The following is a 15,529-nucleotide window of genomic DNA, read 5'->3' as shown; positions in this document are numbered from 1 at the left end:
GTAAACCAATGGCCCGCCGAACAAAAGTTGCCGCTAGCGATGTCAAATTTGCGAGGGGCGGCGCGACATTGGCAGTTGAGCCAAGGCGATAACATCGACACATGGGCGGAGTTTGAGACGGAGTTTCGAGCAACTCAAAATGTACAGCGTACCGTAGATCGCACGATTATCGAGAGTAGCGATGCGAAAATAAAAACCGAAGCAAAGAAGGCTGTAGTGTGTTACAGGTGTAAAAAAGTGGGACATGTGTCACAGAATTGCACGATGGCGGATGACCGCGTGTGTTTTAAATGTAAAAGAACAGGGCATCTCGCAAGAACGTGTAATATGAAGCAGGAATCGATAAATTATGTCGAATCTGAACGAAAAGCATCACTGCAGAGGTATATGAAGAGAACGCTATTGAATGATGATATCGAAGTAATTGCCTTTTTCGATCCTGGTAGTGCGGACTGTATAATCCGAAAATCAATCATTAAAGAACACGTGATCGTCGACGAAACTGAAAAAAGACTATTATACGGTTTTAATGGCAGAGCAGCAGTAAAGTCAGCCGGAACAGCTTGGTTGAATGTCAATATCGACGGTGTGATTTGTGAGCGAGTACCGTTCGTAATTGTGGAAGACGATGAAATGCCATGGAATGTAATTATTGGCAGAACGTATAGCGACAGACCGAACGTGATATACGTTAAACATGATAATGAATTAGACGTTGTGTCGACCGATAATCCGGTATACCGAATTGACTTAGAAGACCTCTGGTCAATGGTGGAGAGCGAAGTAGATTTGATGACGTCGGACAACCATGTTTCGATAGAGGATGTGACTATGGGAAAAGACGTCTCAACGAAACAACAAGCAGAGTTGGTTGCGAAAATCAGCGAGTATCGCGATTGTTTTGCTCTGAAAACGAGTGAATTAGGCTTATCGAATGAAATCTCAATGAAAATAGAAGTTGAGCCAAACGCGAGAGTTGTAGCGCACAGACCATACCGAGCCTCGTTGAAGGAGCGACAAATCATGTCATCTATCATTCAAGAACATGAGGAGATACGTACGAAACCACATTCGACATTGCGTTGAATGTCTGTTTACAAAGGTACCAGGGGGAGGCCAAAGCGTCAGCTGAAGCCGATACCACCGGGCCGACGCCCCTTTTCGACAATTAACATGATCATTTCGGTCCCTTGCCAAGGACAAAATTGAAGAATTGCTACATTTTGGTCGTAATATGTAACTTAACGAAATTCGTAAAGCTGTACCCAGTACAAAGTACAGCGTAGAAAATGTGATAAACGAAATGACGAAATTCGTGCTAAGCTATGGACTGCCGGAGAAAATTATCTCGGATAGAGGAACGTGCTTTACGTCAAACTCATGGTGTGACTACTGCACACGAAACGGAATACAGCGGGTATTAAATGCAGTTAATCACCCTCGTGAGAACGGTCAAGTCGAGCGGGTAAACAGAGTGTTACAACCGATGTTGGAAATTAATACCAACGAAGAAATAGAATGGGACGAAAAACTTAATGTCATTGAAAAGGACATTAATGGTACGATCAACGCGACTACTGGGAAAACACCATTCGAGATCTTGCATGGGTATTTGCCAGAGTTCGTTGAGGGACCGTTAAGAATGTCAAGTCCGAGCAATGAAGAATGGAGAGCCCCGCAAGATCTGCAGAGGGAGATGCGAGATACCATACTAGAAGCTCAGGCAAAGATGAAAACACGGTTCGATATGGGTCGGGCGATAGGTGACAAACTGAAGATAGGGGAAATAGTTGTACGTAAGACACGAGACGAAGAAAGAAGTAAGGTGGACGCCAAATATGATGGGCCATACGAGGTATTACGTCAAGTCTCGGAAGACACGTATGACATCCGAAATCTAAATGACAGTAGGCCGGGGTTTGAAACGACTGCCCACATCAGTAAGTTGAAGGTGTACCGTGGAGACGAACTGATTGAAAACAGACCGAGACGAAGGGTGCAACGTTCGAAAAGGTTCGACGATTACGAGGTTTACGGGGTCGCAAACGATGATGCAGGGTGGCCGAGTGTAAAGTCGGGAATAAGGAACGTTGACGAGGAAGACAAGCGCGACGCAGGAGTAGAATCTGAAGGTGAATCAGAAGACGAGTAGTACACGTGCGAAGTTAGAGTGATATAGTGTTCGATTTTATTAAATTGTGAATAAACGCGTAATAATTACAATCGATTATTTAATCCTTTAACACTAATGTTCCTATTTTTTATGTAACATCAAATTTTATTTTTAATTAAAATGATTTTTTCAAATTTATAAATGAGTTAACATTGAAGTACCATAGAGAAGTCTTACAAAAAATTTTTGAGATTTTCTTTTGACAGTTGAGTCGATTTATGATCAACTGCTCGGAGAAATACTTGGTACATTTGCCAAGTATTTCACTTGATTTTTATATTTCTTTTTTTTTTTTTTGATAAAAGTATTTTATTGTATTTAGGGATTGCGTCGTTATAGAAATTCAGAACGATATAAATTCTAAATATTGGTCTTTATGACACGTTTCAGTTAGAATTCTTGAATGAATCGGTTGTACTGAGCTCAGTCAGGATACCGATCGAGACGTTGGTCGATCGGTGCAGTCACGCGATCCTCGGTGCAGTCACGTGGTCCTCGGTGCAATCACGTGATCCTCGGTGCAATCACGTGATTAACGGCGAGTTCACGTGATCAAGGACGAAGTCAAATGGCTTACAACACCGCACACGATTTCCGACGACCGCACAAGATTTCCACCGATGACAATGATTTCCGAACACCGCACACGATTTTAGTCCACTGCGCCTAGCTCTCGACGTCCACACACGGTTTTCGACAACCGTGCCTATCTTCCGACGACGGCGCTTATCTCCCAATGACCGCGCCCGTTTCCTGACGACTGCAACTAACTTTCGATGACTTTGCCTATTTTCTGACGACCCCGCCTATCTCCCGACGACAGTGCCCATCTCCTGACGACCGAACCCAACTTTTGACGTCATTTCACGCCATGTAAAGCCATTTAACGCCCTCGGACCGCATTCTGTCCGCATCCTGACCGCATATTCACATTTAGAATATTAGTTTTTAAAAAAATATTTTTATAGTTTAAAAGATAATTGTTACAACACGAACCCGAAAGATGAGTTTCTCGAATTTTTCGAACAATAATAACTTTATTTTTCAATTTACACGACAATAACAATAATAATGATAAACAAAACAAAACAACATATTATATTTACAATCACCAAACATTTTCGGAGGGGCTAATCTAGCCCGAACTGCCCAAGTCACGTCAAGGCCCGTTTTCCCCTAACCTGAACCCAAAGTTGGCCTCAAATCCTCCACATCCGTACAATTTCCCCCAGTTGAAGCATCAAGCTTCAAATTTAATGGCACCAGATTTCGAGCACTCTCCCTTGTGAAACCCTTTGCTGTCTTGACCTCCACTACCCTCGTCTTCCATCAACACCAGAAAAAACGCGAACTATTCTCCCCCGATGCCAGTAAAGGGGTGGATCATTAGTCCGCTTAATTAAAACGAGCTCGCCTATTTCAGGACTTCTTCCCTCAGATATCCATCTTGATTTTTTGAGAAGGGATTGCATATAACTATGCCGCCAATTTCTCCAAAAGGAACTGATTCTCGACTTTAGATTTTGATAAGCCCGCAGCTCAGAGATCGGTTTAGTTTTCTGATGGACGGCAACAACAGGGATATCCACTACCGGATGACCACTAAGCAAGTGAGACGGGGTCAGCACCTCAAGATCTTCCACCTCATCCGTCATAGACAAGATCGGACGTGAGTTCAATATGGCCTCGATTTGAGTTAGAACAGTGGTCATCTCCTCTAAAGTTAAGATCTGACCACTCAGAGATTTATTTAAGTGAGTTTTCACCGATCTCACTGCGGCCTCCCATATGCCGCCGAAATGAGGCGAGTATGGGGGATAAATTTCCATTCATGAGGTTTCCTAACAGAAACTTCTTTACTTCATCGTCCATTATCACTCGCGAAATTTCTCTTCGAGAATCATTCAAACATCGCGATAACCCCAAGAAATTTCGACCGTTATCGCTCATTATTTCGGAACAATGCCCTCTACGTGAGATAAAACGCTGCAAGGCCAGAATCAATGAATCCGTACTCAGATTACACACCAGCTCCAAGTGAACTGCCTTTGTCGTCAGGCAGACCATAATCGCCAAATACGCCTTCATACCGATCTTCCCTCGACCCTTATACGGACGCACATTGTAAGGGCCAGCAAAGTCAATCCCGGTCCGTTCAAACGGCTTAGAGGTGCCAAAACGAACGGCAGGAACATGACCCATGCTAGGCGAAAAAGTAACCGCTTTTTGACGGAGGCATGTCACACACTTTCGAATATGACCCTTAATCGTATTTCTCAATCCAGGTGACCAAAACCTCTGACGAACAAGAGACATGACCAAAGAAACCCCACAATGAAAATATTTATGATGAACAAAGGAAATGAATAAATCCAAAAAATGACCCTTTGGTACTACGATCGGAAATTTAGACGCGAAATCCAGAGGAGCATGGGCCAGCCGACCACCAACTCTCAGAATGCCCTCATCATCCAGAAAAGGACTTAGGTAGAAAAGTCTACTTTGCCGATCAAGAGAGACCCACGCTCCAACAGTTCGACCTCACGAGCGTAGTATGATCTCTGAACACCCCGGACAAGAATAAGAGTCGCCCCCTGTATCAGATCAGGTGTAAGATCACCAATCTCCCTATGACTGGGGGTTTTGAAAGATTTGCACGCACGAATTACGTAAGAGAAAGAGCGAGTCAATCTGACAAATGAAGAGAATCGATCGACAATATCCGTGAAAAAATCCGCAGCAGTGCAAACCACACCGAGAACCAAAGACTTCTGCTGTTCATCAGTCGTAAACAACTCTTTCGATCGCTCCGCCACATTAAACTCCGAAAGCCACTCAGGTCCACTCCACCAAACTTTATTCGCAATGAGTTGATCCGGAATTGCCCCTCTAGAAGCAATATCGGCTGGATTGTTCCTTGATCTCACATGTGCCCATCTTAAGCCAGGACAGAGTTCCTGGATATGCGAGCACCGATTCGCCACGAACGTTTTCCACTTACTCGGATGGGTGGCTAGCCATGCCAACACAATTTTTGAATCCGACCATGCAAAACACTGCGCACCAGAAAAGGGGCCATTGTCTTGAAGGTGGTGCAGCATCCTAGCTAAGAGATGTGCAGCACACAATTCTAACTTCGCAATGGAGATAGTTTTTATTGGAGCAAGTTTATTCTTGGAAGAAATCAATCTCGTAACCATGATTCCCGACTGATCCCTTACTCTCACGTAAATCACTGCCGCGTAAGCCCTCTCAGAGGCATCACAGAAACCATGGATCTGAGAATCTCTCACGCTGCCAATCCATCTAGGTAGTTTTACCTCTCGTATGTCTCTCAGGGACCCTCTTAAAACCGACCACCTTTCCTTCATATCCGCAGGAAGATCCTCGTCCCAACCAACTCCCCGGATCCAAGTCTCTTGAAATAAGAGCTTGAACAACAGAGTCACCGGAGAAATCCATCCAAGCGGATCAAAAATGCGAGAACCTTCCGACAGAAGAGATCTTTTGGAGAGCCTCGCGATCGGAACTGAAGTATGATTGAAAGAAAAATAATCCCCCGAGGGATTCCACCGAATTCCTAAAGTCTTCAAAAAGATTGTCTCATCCAGTGTGGAGAAATCTGGACATGATCTATCGCTCACAGCTATTCCCTCCAAAACCCGATTATCGTTAGACGCCCACTTTCCCAACGACATCCCAGCTGTTGACAAGATATTTCGCAACTCATCTCTAGTGTCCATGAGCTCCGTCAACTCATCCGCACCCACCAAAAAATCATCCATGTATTTGTTCTGTCGAATCGCACGAGCACCAGCAGGATAGTTGTTCTCCTCAGCAGATGCCAGTTCCAAAAGAACTCTCAACGCTAAATATGGAGAACAACACTCCCCATAAGTGACGGTTCGCAGCCGATAATGTCTGACCGGGAGCTCTGGACTCTCTCTCCACAAGATTCGTTGGAAATCTTGGAAACTTTCATTAACCAAGATTTGTCGATACATTTTAGTGATATCTGACACAAATACATATCGGTACAGACGAAAATTCGTAAGAATGTCAGACAATTCTAGCTGCAGATTCGGTCCTCGAAGAAGGATATCGTTCAACGAACTCCCACTATTTGAGGTCATAGACGCGTCGAACACAACTCTAAGTTTCGACTTCTCATTTGACTGTTGGAAAATACCGTGATGTGGAATATAATAACGCTGAGAAACGGGGATATTGATCTCCTCTTCCGCAATCAATCTCATATGATCAAGCGACTCATACTCCTGCATGAATCTAAGATATTCCGCTCTAAACTTTACATCTCGGGACATTGCCCTCTCCACCGAATGAAACCGCCGCAAAGCTGAATCATATGACTCACCCAACTCGGGTCTAGTCTCACGCATCGGCAACGTGACACTATATCGGCCATCCGCCTTTCTAACAACTGTTTCTTTGAAAATAGACTCGCAATGACATCATCCGGTGAGACTGGTTTAATGTTGGGTGGCTCTTCTTGGAGCCAAAATCTTCCAACAATTTATCTTGGTCTTCTACGATAGAACAATGGGTATGCAAAATGCTTAACGGATCCGGGCAAGTTCCCCCACAAACAAGCCACCCAAGCTGACTCTCTTGAATCCACAAATGATCACGTGGCTGATAATACTTGCCAGGGCCGATAAGCTCAAAACAATGATCTGCACCAAGGATTATGTCAACCCCAGACGGCACCGCAAAATCAGGATCCGCCAACTTAAACTTCCTCTGGAGAAAATCAGCTGAAGAGAACCCCACATCACGAGCAGGCAACTTGCCGGTCAACTTCTGGAGCACATAGGCTCCCACAAGCCATTCTTTCTTGTCTTCGTAAATGGATCCAATCCACAAATTAACCATTCCTCTGGAATAAACCAAACCAGAAGATGAAATTCCCCGTACAGGGATACGACTCTGACGTCTCCCTATACCGGTCTGTCGTACTAAACTTTCAGACACAAAGCTAGCCTGCGACCCAGAATCTATTAAAGCGCGGCACGAATATGAGGCGTCCCCACAACGCACAATGACCAAGGCCGTAGGTAATAAGCAGCACCAGCAGTATGGTTTTGATGATAATGAATTTTTATCACCTCTTTTGCCCCTTCCTCAAGTTTTGAATCAGTCCCCTCTAGAGATCTTTCAGAGTGACCCAGACTACCCCCTTTCACAGAGTTTCCCGCCGAAGCAGTTCCAACTGATCGCTCATAATGTAAAAGGGTATGATGCTTCTGATTACATCTATTACAGGTTCTCTTCGAGTTACAATTTCTCAAAAAATGACCCGAGCCCAAACAATTGATGCAACGATTTTGTGATCGAACCAATCTTTCTCTATCGGAAATATTCATGGTTGTAAATTTATCACAACCAAAAATCTTGTGATCTTTGTGACACACGAAACATTTTCCAAACGCTGTGGAGAAAGATTTAACTGATTTCTTCGGCTCTTGACTCCTATCTGATTCACTCAGAAATTCCATAGCCAAACATTCGTTTTTCAAAAACTTAAAAAATCGGTCCAAAGTAGGTTCCTCATCGCCAGCCACCTCATGGGCCCACTTATCCGCGATATCTTTATTTAATTTTGAGGACATCAAATAAATAATCCAGGGATCTCTGGATTGGGCATAGGCACCTATATTATCCAATGCGTGAACCGTTTCCTGGAAGAGACTATGAAGCTGCCGAAGATTTAAAGATCGAGAATCCAAAGAATCTGCAGTCACAATCTTTTTGATTAAGGATTGTGTAATCAAATACGGTCTGTCATATGTTCTCACTAGTGCTTCCCAAGCTGAATGATAATTAGCATCGCAAAGTTGATAATGACCAATAACCTTAGCAGCCTCACCACTAACCACGGTTAAAAGATAATGCAGCTTCTCAGTCGGAGTCAACCGTTCGTTATTATTGACAACCCCTTGAAAAAGATCACGGAATTTAACCCACTCAGTCAAATTTCCTGCAAAGGGCGGAATCTTCACAGGTGGTAACTTTATCTCACGAGGAGAGGTATTCGCCACAAGCTTATCTAAGATATCCGTCAGGGATTTTCTGTCCTCAATTGATTCATTCAAATTTCTGTTGAGCTTTCTATCAAATTCCTCTCTCAAGACAGCCATCGTATTCAGGTATTTCTGCTCGTAGGCATCATAATCCTTAAATAAACCCTCATCTTCACTATTATTAATCATTTCGAAAAACTGCTTTTTAAGCTCGGAGAAATCTGAAGCCAACTCCTCAATCAATTGTTTTGTCTGATAGAGTGTCATTTCGACACATACCTTGGATTTTGTTTCGGCCTTTGTTATCTGACATTTTAACGCCTTCAGTGACCTGGACATTTCGTTATAAATGGAATAATCAATTGCAAAAAATAGAAATAAAACAGGTAGAAGAAAAAAAAAACAAATATTTATATAAAATTTTAACAATAAAACTTTAAACTTGCTACTTTCGATGAATTGCACGATAATGTTCGAATTTACCACCCGCAACAGCTTATCTCTACACTCCACCACAAGATCGGATCACACGAACCACAAATTCTCGTGATACTCCACTCGAAGATTAGATCAGTCCGTAAAATTTAGTGGAACTCAGTTAACCAAACTTTGAACAAAAAATCGGAACAAAGTCCCACTTTACGTCACCAATCTGATAACTGGATCGCACGACAATCGCAACACGCTCGATAATTTTAAAAGTTTGAGCTTATTCGATGGACCAAATAAATCGGTAATTGACGATTTTTGATCTCGCAATACGCAAAAGATAGATTTTGGCTTTGATATGCTGAATAATTCTCGCAACCTTAACTCGACTCGGCAAACCCAAAACTCAAAAAAAGGATAGATATTCACACTGATCCGCACTTATCCGGCTCGAAGGACCAAATTTAATGTTACAACACGAACCCGAAAGATGAGTTTCTCGAATTTTTCGAACAATAACAACTTTATTTTTCAATTTACACAACAATAATAATAATGATAAACAAAACAAAACAACATATTATATTTGACAATCACCAAACATTTTCGGAGGGGCTAATCTAGCCCGAACTGCCCAAGTCACGTCAAGGCCCGTTTTCCCCTAACCTGAACCCAAAGTTGGCCTCAAATCCTCACATCCGTACAATAATTATTGATTTAACTTTTTTACTATTTTGTAACTTTGTATAGAAATGAATAAAAATATCTACTCTTTAAGTTAAAAAAAGAAATGTGTTAAAAGATGTAATTATTGTTGCCTATAGTATAAAAATTTGTTGTTTCTAATGAAATTAAGTTAAAATTTGATTCTTGATTACAAATTTTCATTTGAAATTATTAAATTATCGATTTAATAAAATTTTATGTATAATTATTCGCTGTAAATTAATTCTGGTGGTTATTAAAAAAAAGTTTTTAAATTAAAATTATGTTTTATGTAATTATTTGTCAACAAAGACTAAGTTTTTAAAATTTTAAAATGTTATGATTTTGGTTATTGTTAGAAAATTGTTTATATTTTCATGAAAAAATATAGTTTATTATTTAAAATATTTTTGTTTATAATTACGTTATTAATCGATTGTATGTTTTAAGATATCGATTTTAAGCAAAGGAATCTTTGATGTTTACTGAACTTACACAAAGACCATCATTATGTTAATTACTACCGTATAAATTAAGTAAAGTATTTTAGTTTTAAGTCATAAAAATAATAAAATAATTATCATTTATATAATTCTAGCTTTTTTTCGGTATTATTAATGGTTATAATGGCGAAGGAATATTAATGTTTGTGTATTAAACAATACAAAAAATATTAACAGTTCCTACATTACTTTTGGTACCAATAGTAGAAGTAGTAATTAAACAATCAACGCAAATTAATGTGAAAATCGTTCAAAGCATATTTTCTTACAGCTGTAGTAAGCTTATACATGAATGGCTTGCTTTAAGTGTCATATTTTTACAATTATTCCAAAGTAATTTAGAAAAATAGAATCATTAGGAAATGTTTTTTTATTTAACAATTTTAAAATTTAAAAGATAACTTTTTTCGTAGCGAGTTTGTTTTATAAATTGCCTATATATTTCCTGTGGGTTTTTTTTTTTTTTAGTTTATAAATAACAAATTAGAAGAATCTTAAATTAACAATTTGATATTGAATATTCTAAGCAAATTTAAATAAAATATGCACAAGTTCGTATACAGTCTAGTTTCAATGAATTGTTCGATATTTAGTTTAAAAAAAGTAATGTTTATATATATAAACATATTCAATTTTCTAAAATCTTTTATGTTTAATTTAATCAATTTTGATATAAAAAAACTTTTGTTCATTGAAGTTAATTGAATTAAATTCAATGCAATTTTTCGGAGATCATTACAAACGATGCTTAGTCTATTTTTGCTCTCATATGGATATTGATCTGAAAGATAAACTATGCTTTCAGGAGAGTAAAGAATAGCCGAATTAATTTCCTTGGTAATTCAACAATGTATTGTTTTTTATTTAAATGATTATCTTAAAACTGACAAAAAAAATACGTTGAATTTAACATGAAAAATTTTTTTCGAATAGTTTATAGTTTTCAGATATTTGAATTAAAAGTTTGACATAAATTAAATGATAGAGTATTATATTTCTATGAATTTTTTTTTAAATTTTCTTTTAGTTTGCTATTTTTATTTTCATTAAATTTTTTTTGAAAAATATCAATTTCAGTTTTCAACAACAGTCAGTTAACGAAAAATTTAATTACCACTTTAATTTTAAGTATAATAAAATAAATTTCTATAATTTTCTCAATTTTTTTAATCTTTGTTTTTTTTTTTTTTTCATTTTATTAATTTTTTAAAATTTTCTTATTTTGTTCAATTTTTTTTATTAAATTTTTTTATATTTTATTCAATATAAACAATTAAATTATTGTCTTAGAACTATGTTTAGAAAAATATACTGATAAAGAGAAGGTTCATTGAAAACAATTGCGATTTGATTGCCGAAGCATTGAGCCTATTGTATTTTATCCAAAAACGGATGGTAATTCAAATGAGTGTGAAGCCTACGAAGATGTTGATCTTTCCGAAAATGAATGGGTTGAATAGATAGTACTATTAAACATTGTGTGGGCATTTATGACTTTAAAATGGAGTTTTAAATAACAAATGATGTTTTTTTTTCATCAAAATTAAATTCAGTTAAAAACTATAATATATCTGGTAAGTATACATGCAAAAAAATTTTTTAACTATAAATATAGATAATAACAAAACTCTTAAACATTCATGATTGAAGAAAAAAATTATAGTAAATAATATGAAAATTACCTTGATAGAATAGATGGATCTTTTCCATCCAGTCGCATTTTTAATTCGACAGCATTTACTGGAATACCAAACCGAATCATTTTAAAATATTTTTCAAATTCTGGATCAGTTTTATAATATGATTGTATAATCGTTTTTTTTGTTTGCTCGTTAAAGGCACTTCAGTCGATGTTTCAATAATTTCTTCTTTTTCTTCTAAATCTATAGACGATTTTGGAATCTTTTTTAAAAAAAAATTATTAAACTATTACTCTTATTAGAAAACAATTCAAATTTAAAATTAAATTTTTGTTAAAAAAATGATAAAAAAAAAATATTTATGATCTACGTCAACAATTATTTGACTTAATTACATATAGTAATTTTATAAATTAATACCTATTTAAATTAAAATATTTATTATACTTTAAAACTTTGATAATTTTTTTAAATGAAACAACAAACATATTCATACTTTAGCTTCTAAAGAGTGATGATGAATTTGGATATGCTCTAAACGGCGTTCAATAGACATTGACTTCCATTCGCATTTCATTGAAAAATTATTTACAAAACTAGCGGACCCGTGGCCTGCTTCGCATGGCCAAGATTACATTTTCATAAATTTTTTAAAAATAGAATTACGATAAGTGGAATTCACCCCCTGGTATATTTCTTTACCAATCACATTTATTAACAGAAAAAATAAAACATTTAAATTAGGAAAAAATCATCATAAGTGGAGTTAACCTCTTGGTCTCACATAAATCTCAGAGCTTTATCAATATAAATAAAAATGGGGTGTTTGTATGTTTTTAAAAACTAAATTATAAGTGGAGTTAACCCTCGGTATATTCTTTACCAATCACATTTAGTAATGCAAAATGAAAAATTTAAATTATGAGAAAATCATCATAAGAGGGAGTTAACCCCCTGGTATATTCTTTTACCAATAACATTTATAACAGAAAAATAAAAATTTTACTTGTCGGAATTTACCGCTGGTGGAATTAACCCTGGTAGATTTCTTACTAAACATTTTTTAATAGAAAAAATAAAAAATTTTAATAGTCGGAAAATTACCACTCGTGGATTACCCCCTGGTATATTCTTTACCAATCACATTATTAACAGAAAAACGTGAAATTTTAATTGCCTGAAAATCACCACTCGTGAGTTAACCCCCTGGTATATTCTATGCCAATCACATTTATTAACAGAAAAAATAAAAATTTTAATTGTCGGAAATTACCACTGGTGGAGTTAATTCCTTGGTCTCACATAAGTCTCAGAGCTTAATTCAATAAGGAGTTAATAGTTGAATTTATAAAAAAATTAAATTTTTACAATTTAAAATATAGGCAGTTAACCCCCCTCTCTAGTAAAGATCCTTAATACAACATGCTCGCAATAAGAAACATTAACATTAAAGTAACAACTGATAAAAAAATCATTATTTAATCTCTTTTTTAAATTAAAAATTTTTTCTAAACTTCAATATACTAAGGAAGTTAGCACCTAAATACCAAAAAATCTCACTTATAGTATTCCATACACCATAAGTATAACTGTACCAAATTTCAACTAATTTTATTAACTCCAGTTAGAAATAATCAACTTTAAATATTTCATGCCTTAGACAAAATCCATACACAGGGGGTTATCTACTTAAAAATATGCCATAAACCTGTCCCGATACCTTACGGATAACTGTACAAAATTTGGTAAAGATCTGATGTACGGTCGGCTGTGATGCCGTTACACACACACAAACACACAAATACACAAACACACAAACACATCCATTTTTATTTATATAGATTAAATTATGAGAAAATCTTCATAAGTGGAGTTAACACCTTGGTCTCATAAATCTCAGAGCTTTATCAATATTAATAAAAATGGATGTGTTGTGTTTTAAAAACTAAATTATAAATAGAGTTAACCCCTGGTATCTTTTTTACCAATCACAGTTATTAATACAAAAAATAAAAAATTTAAATTATGAAAAAATCATCATAAGTGGAGTTAACCCCCTGGTCAAACATAGGTTTCATATGTTTTTAATAAAAATGACTACTTAAATTTTTTTAAAACGAATTACGATAAGTGGAGTTAACCCCCAGTATATTTCTTTACCAATCACATTTATTAACAGAAAAAATAAAAATTTAATTGTCGGAAAATTACCACTAGTGGAGTTAACCCCTTGGTCTCACATAAATCTCAGAGTTTTATTTTCAATAAGGAGTTAATAGTTGAAATATAAAAAATTAAATTTTTACAATTTAAAATATAGGCAGTTAACCCCCCTCTCCTAGTAAAGGTCTTTAACACAACATGCTCGCAATAGCAAAACATTTAACATTAAAACAACAACTGATAAAAAATCATTATTTTAATCTCTTTTTTAAATTAAATCTTTTTCTAAAATTCAATATAGGTAAGGAAGTTAGCACCTAAATACCAAAAAATCTCACTTATACTATTCCATACACCATAAGTTACAACTGTACCAAATTTCAACTAATTATAACTCCAGTTAGAGATAATCAACTTTAAATATTTCATGCCTTAGACAAAATCCATACCCAGGGGGTTATCTACTTAAAAATATGCCATAAACCTGTCCCGATACCTCACGGATAACTGTACAAAATTTGGTAAAGATCTGATGTACGGTTCGGCCGTGATGCCGTTACACACACACAAACACACAAACACACATCCATTTTTATTTATATAGATTAATCATTTCTGTAACAAAATGATTGACATATACCACAACATTGTTTCGATGATCTGTAGTTACCTACAAAACAAATATTACAATTTGCTATGATTCATAATAAATGACGTTATTTCAGTATTCAAATAAGATATTTCATATGAAATTATTTCGAAAATTCATTTGTTTATTGTTTTATAAGAAAATTGAAGTTTTTTTTTACATAAAACTAATTTTGCAAAATTCAAATCATATTTGTTAATATCTTTTATTTCAAAAACACAATTCAGAAAAACTATGAGTTATTAATTTTTCGAAATTATTTTTATTTTTTCTAAAATGAACAATATTAATCATAAAACTCAATATTATTGTTGTTTTATTATGAATTTTTGATTAATTTCTCTGCATAAGAATCGATTAAATTAATTTAAACACTTTTTAAATTTAATCGTCGTTTTTTTGCATCATAAGTTTTTTACAGACAAATTTTTTTATATGAATAATTAATATTGTAACGTGTTTAAGTTTTTCTGCAATTTTCAATAAAAATCAAAATGTCTAATAAATTGATCAATAACGAATGATTTAATTTATTGAATTCTCGTTTACCAAAACATCAAAGCAATTTTCCTTAATAACTATTTTTACTTATAACTGAGGTTCTCTCCTTGAATTTTTCGCTAACAAGAAATTTCTATAAAAAAAACTTTCAATACTTTTTTATCTATAAATGTTTATTTCATTTCTTTTTTAAAAAAATTTTACTTACTTGACTTTCCAATGGATGAATATAATTATCATCAATGTTATATGTATTATCAAATGATGAATAAGTATTATTTACTACTTCTGATTGACGAACGGTTCGGTCATCTTGCATTTTATCATTGGTATATTGGTTAACATATCTCATTGATGGTAATGATATTGAGCTTATTTGTGGCACTTTTATAAATGTTTTTAATTCTTTTAAAAAATACATCATGTATTTTCTTAATATCGAGTAATGGCCGTTGTTAAATTTTTCAACGGTTCAAATATAATTTCAAAAGTTAATTTCTAAAAAACATTATTTAATTATAATAATTAAAGAATTCATGTTTTTGAGACAATTTCAATTTCAAAATTTCACAATAGTAGATTTGTTAATATATGCGTATAAAAAAATACAATTTAAAATGTAAAAGAATTTTGAATTATTTTTTAGCATAGAATCTATATTATGTGTTGATTCAACAAATGGTGGAATATAATTTTCATTTTCTTCCATTTGTAATTGTTTCTTA

At 35.3% G+C, this 15,529-nt stretch overlaps 2 protein-coding genes across 2 annotated transcripts; both read right to left on the bottom strand.

Moving 5' to 3' along the window:
- Positions 1 to 3,349: 3,349 nt before the first annotated feature.
- On the bottom strand, positions 3,350 to 4,489 carry LOC122520383. Its single transcript, XM_043640473.1, has 3 exons — positions 3,949 to 4,489; positions 3,580 to 3,890; positions 3,350 to 3,496 (listed from the first exon to the last, which is right to left on the bottom strand). Exons 1-3 carry the CDS (start codon positions 4,487 to 4,489, stop codon positions 3,350 to 3,352), a joined length of 999 nt encoding a protein of 332 aa, XP_043496408.1.
- A 167-nt stretch (positions 4,490 to 4,656) lies between these two features.
- Positions 4,657 to 6,498, bottom strand: LOC122520382. Its single transcript, XM_043640471.1, has one exon. It carries the CDS (start codon positions 6,496 to 6,498, stop codon positions 4,657 to 4,659), a length of 1,842 nt encoding a protein of 613 aa, XP_043496406.1.
- Positions 6,499 to 15,529: the final 9,031 nt, after the last annotated feature.

Source organism: Polistes fuscatus, unplaced genomic scaffold (assembly GCF_010416935.1).
Source record: "Polistes fuscatus isolate 324 unplaced genomic scaffold, CU_Pfus_HIC Scaffold32, whole genome shotgun sequence".
NCBI classification, from domain to species: Eukaryota; Metazoa; Arthropoda; class Insecta; order Hymenoptera; family Vespidae; genus Polistes; species Polistes fuscatus.
Note: the sequence above shows the minus strand (reverse complement) of the source record. Positions and strands in the feature narration are given on the sequence as shown.